Genomic DNA, 10,002 nt, shown 5'->3' on the forward strand with positions numbered 1-10,002 from the left:
GACTTGAGACTTGAGATGATATATACCAGTACCAGCTGGGAGCCTGGGACGTCCCTCCCTCACATGGGCTTGATGTTGCTTGAACCATACGTAGCCCATGATTCAATTAGTAAATGCCATCACATGCAAATATATGTGCCCAGCCCAGTATCCCATATAGGGCCCACAACAGACTTTTAGTTAATGTGATTGTGACCGTTTGTTTATGGTAATTAAGGAGTTGATATTTATTCTTTTGATTGCAAATTGGTCACCATTTAAGTATGTAAGTTGGTACTCGTAACAAAAAAAAAGCACGACTTTGGTAGCTATGTATAGTATATATGCTTGTTTTAAATTTGTAAAGATTCCATTTAACTTTTAAGAAAGCACCTTTTAAATTAATTATATTGGGCTTAAAAAGAAAGAATTAATTACATATAAAGTAATGTATAAAATTAATTAAAAGTAACAAGCTTTACAAAATTAAATTAAAGAAAAAGATAAAAGCATATTAAATTAATTTATAGCATTTGGTAGTGGCGGGGGCAATTTGAATGTGAAAGGGGTTTGAACTTTGAAGTTGGATGGCAGCACAAGCCGGGCGGGCCACTGTTCCCACGTCAACTAATTAACTTAAGAAATTAAGATGGATTGATGACGGAATAAACAAACAGCTCAAAAGGGATGGGAATGGGGAGGATGGAGGTCGGAGAAGGACTATTAAGGCAGCAGCCACCAGCCAGTAGAATTAGTGTCAAGTGTGTGTGTGTGTCGGGTTGGGCAAAAAGAAAAAGGGTAGAGGGCGTGGACCTGTCCCTCTTTAATCGGACGCGTAATTGGATAACGTGAGAATGAATAAAAGATACCCCACCTTTCATAATTAAGTCAGCATTTGTTTGTGAAGAAAATGAAACAAAGGAAAACAGGACAACCCCACGCTTTGATTTTCAGATTTTATTTTATTTTATTTTTTTCTTTTGGTATTTGATTTTGAGTTGCGTCCGCCCCAAAAATCTATTTTCATGTGTCTGACTAAAAAAACAATTTATTTATTAAATATAATACAGTGGAGAATTAAAGCAAGTAAAAGTACTGTATACTCTCTCTCTCTCTCTCTCTCTCTCATTCATTTTCAAATTCATCCATGCAGATTCCAGTACATGGTATGATGGATACGTTGCAGCTACCATGGACATGACTAAGGGGAGGCTCCCCAGTTTCATGTGAATTTTATGGCTGCAATTATGAGTTTGAGAATCGATAGAGAGAGTAATTAAAGGGTATCGATCGGAGTACCACACCACACCCGAAGCCATTACCCATTTATTTGTACTATCATCTATCAATACCAAGTTGTATTGTAGAGGATATCTCCCAAGTTGTAGAGGATTTTGAGTTGCGTCCCCCTTTGAGGCATTATCCATCTCATCTCAGAGATCATATAGATAGCTAGGCATATATTTATATAAACGCGTTTTCTTGGGGCCCACCTTCCCTTTCAAACTATATATGCACATTGCAAAAATTAATATCAAACCACTACTGCCATGGAATGAACTGAGAGAGCGGAATAGTCGTCAGATTTGCTGACCTTACTGCAGAGAGTTTATAATTACACAGATTTGATTCTGTGCCTCCCACATTTGGAGGGTCCCAAGACCATAATATCTAAGGCTTCTAAGCTACTAGGTTATTGGCACATACACGTATGTACTTATTTTCATAAATCAATATTTATGTATGTTACATTTAGACTGAGGTTGGCTCAGGTTATCCAAAGCGGAATCCTAATCCACCTACACTATATTTGTTCCAAACGAATAAATTTCTGTTATAAAAAACAGAAACAACATTTGGATAGTCAATTCAATGGGTTGTTATGTCAAGCACATCAAACTAAAACAGGGATGAGAAACCAATTGAAGGGGGGAAACAATAGAAAGATGGAAAATTGGTTGGAAATGGTAGACAATAAAATAGATACAATGTTACCTGGGCCGGTTGTTGGAGGAATAGAAGACAAAGAAGGTGAAACATTCCTTGGTGTTATCGGTAAAAGAAGGTTTGTGTGTGGAGTAGTAATGTTTTCGAACTACTGTTGATCAGGATGGTCGGACCGTTTGATTTTGGGAATCATTTAGACAACCGGTTTGATTTTATGTATTCCAAGCTTAATTCTTAGCCAAAAACTGTTGATTTGGTCGATAACTCATTGATCCAAGCGGTTGAATCGTTGACCCATTCAATGGGTTTTATTTTTTATCAAAACATATCATCTGTTTGAATCTGACAGTTGAACCATCAACCTGAAAACTGATGGCCAGAATAACTTTGGTGTCAAATCGTTTTTTAAAACATTGGTGTGGAGTAAGAGATATGTGGTATTTAAAAAATTATTCATCTAATAAGGGGGAAAAGAAGATAAAACATGGCATATGGATAGTGTTACCTGGTATCGTCGCAGAAGAAGAAGGCGATGTCAGTGGAGCAAGAATGGCGGTTGGTCGATGGAGGTTAGGGCTTATTAGTTGCATGAGATTCTAATTTCTTTGTGGTTTTACAAAGAAAGTAATCCCATTTTCCTGTCCCACGGGAACGTTGAAAACATCAGAAACGTTTCCATGAAACATGCCAAACGGGACCTAATATTTTCTTACAGAATCTTCAATCCAACCGAATCCAGATTTTATTTTTAGTTGGGCTTAGCCCATCCTGAGTTGCAACCCTACTTGTTACATCTTTACCTACGCATTAGGCCCCTGAAAGGATACTTGCCAACATAGTAGTATAGATGTGGCTTACTGAGCATTTTTAGCAGTTATATGTTAGACAAATTCGTAACCCTGGACATTCAGGGTCTAGCAAATCAACCATTTTCTTAGATGAAGGTAGACCTGTTCATGGACCCGGCCCGGTCCCCAGACGGGCTTGAACATGCAAATGAGCCCGTGGGTTTAACCTTGGGCCAAAAAGCCCGGTTCGTAATAAATTCGAGCCGGGCTCGGGATTTTCCAAAATAGCCCGGTCCGACCTATAGACTAAACTTAAAAAACCCTAAGCCAAACCTCTCTTCTCTTTTACCTCTTTCACCTCTTTCCTTTTAGCCGAACCTCTCTTCTCTTCACATCCTCCTCAGTCCTCACACTCTCAGGCAGCCACACAACCGGTGAGGCGGCGGTGAGTCATCTCCTTCTCTCTCTCTTCTCTCTCTCTCTCTCTCTCTCTCTCTCTCTCTCTCTCTCTCTCTCTCTCTCTCTCTTCTCTTTCTCTCTCTCTTTCTCTCTCTCTCGTTCCTCTTCTCACTTTTCTTTCAAATCTCAGACACCGGCGAGGCGGAGAATATAGGCACCGGTGGCGGCGATGAATTCTCTTTCTCTCTCAGACGCGAACTGACACACTTTTCATTGTTAAAATCGCAGCTCACCGTGAACTCAGCTCCGACGAACACAGTCACTGACGATGAATAAAAGCCCGAGCTCGGACTTCGGACCTTTTATCAGGGCCAGGCTCGAGCTCAAGTTATAGGCCTGTTGGTTGGGCCGGACTCGGATTCAAACCTAACAAATATCTATTCATGAAGAATAAAAATCCGGCCCAAACCTGGCCCGGCCCGGCCCATCAACCGGTCTAGATGAAGGGCAGTACTCAACCATTGAGACAATCGACAAGAGAAACATCTACGAGCAGGTATAAACATGTCATATCATGTCGGTTTTGGTACATGCATGTAAATCCTGACCTTTTTTGATAGGTTCGTATTAGTATTACGTGAAAATCATAGGATAAGTGAGAAATCCCAGTCATAAACTTCGTGGGATTTGGCATCATAATGGCTTAATGGGAGCCTATAATAATAAATGGGGTTGTATCATGTATGGTCACAATTCATAAATTTCTGCGCATACTAACATATACATTTTTTTAGGAATTTTTAGACTACTACGCCTCAAAATTTTGATTTAAACTGTAATTATAAATAATTCCACCTATAACACTCATAACCGTCCAAAATTTGGCATTAATTCTAAACTGGCACCTAACCCAAATTGCCTTTTTTTTAATCAGTTATGCATCCTCTCAATCAAAAAGAATCCGCAGTGCCAACACTTGTCCCAACTGGCCATTACAGCCATACATTGGGAACATCTCCTTTAGCGTTGTTTTGGGAGCAGAGATCCCTACTCGTGAGTCGTGATCACAAGCACCCTGTGCGGAGAATATCCGAATTTCACAGAGAATGCTATCTCCTGCACCCCACTGGACTAAATAGGATCGTCAATTCACCATAGTAACCGATTACTTACCATTAAAATCAGCCTCCTTTATATAACGTAGACAAAAGATATTTGGATGAAGTGAATTGCTGTTTCTTGTCTGGTTAAATAAAGTACTTTTTTCTTTCCCGGGAGGGGAGGTGGGTGGGGCTTCGAGTATATACAGAACCCGTATTTAATTGTATTTGTGTTATCTCATATTTCTAGAGTGCCCGAGTTCTGCAAGTGACGCGATTCCTTGCAACTAAAAACTCTGCAAATTCAGAAAGATGGAAATTCAGCCATACACTATATAAATTTAACATACTTGTTGTATGAAGAGAGATATTTCCTATATATGTGAGTAAGGGTGTCTATTGGACTGGATTTGGTCCAATCCGATCCACTCCAATATAAGTTCATTATAAATAAATGGACCAGGTCCAATTCAATCCAATGAATATTTAGGACTGGTCTAATTCAATGTCATTCTGAACCATCCAAATCTGTTCAAATTTGTTTTGATTTAGATTAGTTTTAATATTTCCAATCCAGTTCATTGATATCTATATTCTTATCTTATATTAATGAACTATATATTGACTTAGTCCAACCCAATCCAATATAAATTTATTACGGATGGACCATTTCCAATCTAATCTAATAAATATTTTGGATCGGATTGATCCAATCTAATATTTCTTCTTATTGGCCCGTTCAACCTGTGGAAATTGATCTTGGACTTTGAACAGAGTCCGATCCAAAAACGGTCCATTGACACGGATGAATGTGTCCAAAGTTTTTGCTTACAGGATATTCGGTCTCATTTTGCAATAATTTCTCAGCTAGGAAAAAAAAGAAGCTTTCCTTGCTAATCAGGGAAGTTCTAGTGTATTATGATTAATTAGAGTTTCAAAATAGGGATAGAAAATTTGGGTTTGGTTATAATTGAGACATTGGACTACCTCATCGATCCAATTCGATCACACCCAAAGTTAATGGTGCTACCAATACGTGATGGCGCTAATTTGTGAATGTCTCTAGGATCCTATAGGCAGGATTATATATTCACACATCGCTTCTTCATGGGTATGTGTGAATTTGGTCACTATTTACGTTTTTTTTTTAGGCTTTGCTACTATTTACAGTTTACTTAATCAACCTAGCTCAAGATTAAAAAAAAAAAAAGAAGAAGAAAAGATATATATGAGGCATTCATGACATTAAAGTTGTTGGAAGTCGAATCAAGGTAAGGGTTGCCTCGATCGATCGAATTCAACCCAACGCAAGTTGGTTTGCATAACACAATCAACATCATGCCTGCCTGGATTATACGGTAAATACATAGTCATAGTCTCATAGATTAATACTCGTCAACAAGGTAACTTATAAATCAATTCTTTGTATATATTCATTCAGTTACTCTCCCCATCCCCACAAAGTAAACTTGTCGGTGAGAGCTCCCTCTAAGTCTGTACACAGGTCCTGCCGAGCCATCCAAAAAACTATACCTTTCATGAATCATGATCTAAAAAAAAATAAATAAATAAAGCAAAAGGATTGTTACCGAATATACAAATATAATTCTTTCTTTTTCCTTGTATACCTTTTTTTTGAGTCTCTGTTGTTTACTTTAATTAACTTTATCTTTTCCTTAATTTTTATAGTTTATAATGAGCTTGATAACATTATTAATGGCCGAAGAAGAACATTGGAGTATGCTTTAAAGGAGGGTTCAAGTTCTCCTCACATTAAGCTGGCACGCAAAAATAGGTCATATCTGACCGCCGCGCCGACACCCTTTCTCTCCTTGCATTTATTCTCTCAACTGCCTACTGCCTGAGTGCCTTCTCCCATCTTAAACCTTTTATGTTATTACTTCTCTCACTTCAACCCACTCTTCAATGGCTTCCCGACCAACTATCATCCTCTTCCTCTACCTCTTCTCTTCTTTTTCTACTAACTCCTCATCAGCTGCTCCTTCGGATTTCGTAGCAACTCTCAAGTCCACCATCGATGAAGTCCAGGGAGTAATCTCTCTTGTTTCCAAGTTCGCCAATCAGTTCGACGATTTTCGCCTGTCGAATGCCCTTAACGACTGCGTTGATCTGCTCGACTACTCTGCCGATGAACTGGGCTGGACCCTCTCGGCCACCGAGAACCCCAACAGTATCTTCTATATTTCTCACTCCTCTTAATCACATATTCTTTCAGTTGTATATTTCGTTCTTATTGAACCTCATCTGTAATGAACATATATTAAGCTTCTCGATTCATGCATTAATTCATGGAATTTGTTCCTCTAGTAGTTCTTATTCACTTAGTTCCTCTCTCTCTCCCCCTACACACTGTCACACTGAGAACTTCCTTGCTTGACTTAAAAACTAGCCATGCATGCAAATCTTTTTTCATCGATAACACATATGGGTCAATTTTAGCTTCTAGTCAAAACTATCTAGGCAAATCTGCAAATTATCTGATGTGATGTCAAGCAACTAGCTCATAATTTTCAACCCATCAACTGTAACAACAACCAGCTATTCATCTACGGCATCATATCTTAATTTTAAAAGCACTAAAATAATCAAATTGTTATACTTGTATTAACTAGTAATTAACCTTGGTTACAGGTAATGATAATAGCACTGGGAACCGGAATTCTGATCTAAAGGCATGGCTGAGCGCGGCCCTTGGTAACCAAGACACATGTCTAGATGGGTTCGAAGGAACCAACAGCTTCGTCAAGGGTCTCGTCGCCGGAAGCCTCGACACCGTCACGTCTTTGGTCAGTGAAGTTCTTGGCCAGATACCCTCCGGTGGCCGCCTGGGAAGGAAACTTAAAAGTGTTAGTGAAGGCGGTGGCTTTCCTGCATGGATGAAAGGCAGCGACCGGAGGTTATTGCAGGCGCCGGCAGGTGGGGTGTCCGCCGATGCGGTTGTTGCACAAGATGGGACTGGGCAATTCACTAGCGTGATGGATGCGGTGTTGGCTGCGCCAGATTATAGCGAGCGCCGGTATGTGATATACGTAAAGAGAGGTGTGTATAAGGAGAATGTGGAGATAAAAAAGAAGAAATGGAATCTGATGATCGTGGGTGATGGGATGGACGTCACCATTATTTCCGGTAGCCGTAACTTCGTCGACGGTTGGACCACATTCAGATCAGCTACGTTTGGTAAGTTTTTTTTTTCTTTTTTTTTTTTGAGGGGGGGGGGGGGGGGGTTTAACGTAAAATCCTACGTTTTGGTAAGTGGGTAACCAGGGTAAGTAGAGGAATGGCTGTTTTGTGGTTTCGTTTTCTTGGAGATTAGACGTCCACTGATGGAGAATAGAGTCCACCTCTTTTCTTTGTGTGGAAGCTTCACGCGGAAATGGACCCAAAAGAAGGCAGCAGGCCATCGGCTCTTTGTTTTGGCCTGTAGAGACGTAAAGACGTTCGCTGAACGGGGTCCATTTCTTACTAGGTGCTCTGTGGTGGTATGACAGGGACCTCTGACTTGGTGGGTCCGACCCAGGGATCGATCGTATCTCAAATCAGCATCAAAAGGGATATCAAGTAATTTGATTTTGTTGCAAGTATTGGGAGTTTGGGACGGTGGAAACCGGAAATAAAGTTTATAGACTCCTTTCTCCTCGTTTGGTTTGGGGAATCTACCAAGTACCAACCCACAGAGAAGGGAAAATTAACTCTAAGGCTGTGTTTTGCAGCAATGCAAATAAATTTGCACTGATGCAAAGCCATGGCAGTGTAAATTTTGACTTATTTATAAATTTGTACTGCAACCAAACACAGCCTAAAAGTAAATAACGCTTTAATATAAAGTAGACATTCAAAAAAGCATGAAATAATTGGAACGCAAAGTCAAAAAGTACGTGGTTAATTAAGCTAGTGTGATATTGCAAGTCAAAAGAACGCAAAGCACTGTGTCGTTGCTTCCACTTCACTTCATAATTGATTCATTTGACTCAGTGAGTCAAACATTCGAGTCATTAACAACTCGGTGTGGACTGTGGAGCTAACCAGTGGGTTATGTTGCCCTGCAGCTGTCTCCGGCAAAGGATTCATAGCCCGAGACATAACGTTTGAGAACACAGCAGGCCCGGAAAAGCACCAAGCAGTAGCACTCCGATCGGATTCTGATCTCTCGGCCTATTATCGATGTGCCATCAAAGGGTACCAAGACACCCTCTATGCCCACTCACTCCGCCAATTCTACCGAGAATGCCGAATCAGTGGCACAGTTGATTTCATCTTTGGCAACGGTGCCGTCGTCATTCAGAACTGCCAAATCCTTGCCAAGAAGGGTCTCCCCAACCAGAAGAACACCATAACCGCACAAGGACGCAAAGACCCAAACCAAAATACCGGGTTCTCGCTTCAATTCTCCAACATGTCGGCTGACTCGGACCTGATTGGCTCAGCGAACTCAACATTGACATACCTCGGGCGACCTTGGAAGCAGTACTCACGGACAGTTTTCATGCAGTCATACATGAGTGATGTGATAAGGCCAGAAGGGTGGCTGGAGTGGCAGGGAAATTTCGCTCTGGATACACTTTATTATGGTGAATATATGAATTATGGACCCGGTGCTGGTCTGAGCAGCCGAGTCAAGTGGCCTGGCCTCCACGCAATTACCAACTCCTCTCAGGCCAGTGCCTTCACGGTCGCTCAATTTATTGACGGAAATTTATGGTTGCCGTCAACCGGCGTCAAATTTACAGCAGGTTTGGCGGTGTAGAAGATGAACAATACATATTCCAGAGAGAACATACATTTAATCATAATTTAATGTCATGTGTAAACGGTGAAGGCCACTCTCAAATAGCGATATGATAGATCGAGATACAGTTTATTAACGTGGTTTTGTTTTTTGATTAATTGCTTGTATGTATTGCTGTCCTATGTATTAATTTGGTATTTTTTTTTTTCTTTTCTGATTTCTATTGTATTGAAGAATTGTAACCTAGGGCTTTTCATTGATGTGTATCAAGAGTAATTAAGAGGGCGGGAAAAAATAAGTTGAGAATCGAATTACCATGCATTTTCAATATTTACCGCAAGTTAAATTAAAATTCCAATAAATCATAATCAAAATGTCACATGATTTATTTATTTTTATTGATTCATATTAAATGAATATATTTTCACATCTTATAATATTGAGGACTTTAACGATGCTCACTGTAACTATTGATTTCATCACCGATTAGTGTTTATATATATATATATATATATATATACTTTAAGTTGCAGCAGTTTCCATAAATTATACCATAGATTTTTCCCTATATCAATTATAAATTTGCATGTTTGAGAACTGAGAATAAGGAAAATCATAAAGGTAATCCAAGTCATTTTATTCTCCTTCAATTGACGGTGGGTACAACTCTTGACTTGAAGCCAGTTGTTTCTTTATCCAGAATTTTATTTTTATTTTTAAGAAAGGAGCATCTATTAATTTAATTCAAAGGAGAAATCAGTACAACAGGCTCTTGAAGAAAGGATGGTTCAGAAGACAATGTATAGACACTCGGAAGTCGGAATGGAACAAGCAACCTTTGCAATTCGGTGAGCAACATGTGAGAAGTTATACACCGAAAAGGAAGAGATCAAGCTTCTACAATCGCTAATAAATAATAATAATAATTGTGACAACTCGCCAAGGTGGAATTGAATTCAGTACAACAGGCCCCCAAAATTAAATATGCATTGCTATATGAATCTTGACGGCTGTAGGTCCAACTCATCCCAGCAGGGCCAAA

The 10,002-nt window shown here is 39.7% G+C and overlaps 1 protein-coding gene across 1 annotated transcript; it reads left to right on the forward strand.

Annotated features, from left to right (window-relative positions):
- The first annotated feature begins 5,925 nt into the window (after positions 1 to 5,925).
- LOC104609248 (pectinesterase/pectinesterase inhibitor PPE8B) lies at positions 5,926 to 9,271 on the forward strand. Its single transcript, XM_010275500.3, has 3 exons — positions 5,926 to 6,404; positions 6,866 to 7,411; positions 8,281 to 9,271. The coding sequence occupies exons 1-3, from the start codon at positions 6,140 to 6,142 to the stop codon at positions 8,976 to 8,978; spliced, it is 1,509 nt and encodes a 502-aa protein (XP_010273802.1). The 5' UTR covers positions 5,926 to 6,139; the 3' UTR covers positions 8,979 to 9,271.
- The last annotated feature ends 731 nt before the right edge of the window (positions 9,272 to 10,002 follow it).

The sequence above is a fragment of the Nelumbo nucifera genome, chromosome 6 (assembly GCF_055504915.1).
Source record: "Nelumbo nucifera cultivar China Antique chromosome 6, China Antique-T2T, whole genome shotgun sequence".
Taxonomy (NCBI): domain Eukaryota; kingdom Viridiplantae; phylum Streptophyta; class Magnoliopsida; order Proteales; family Nelumbonaceae; genus Nelumbo; species Nelumbo nucifera.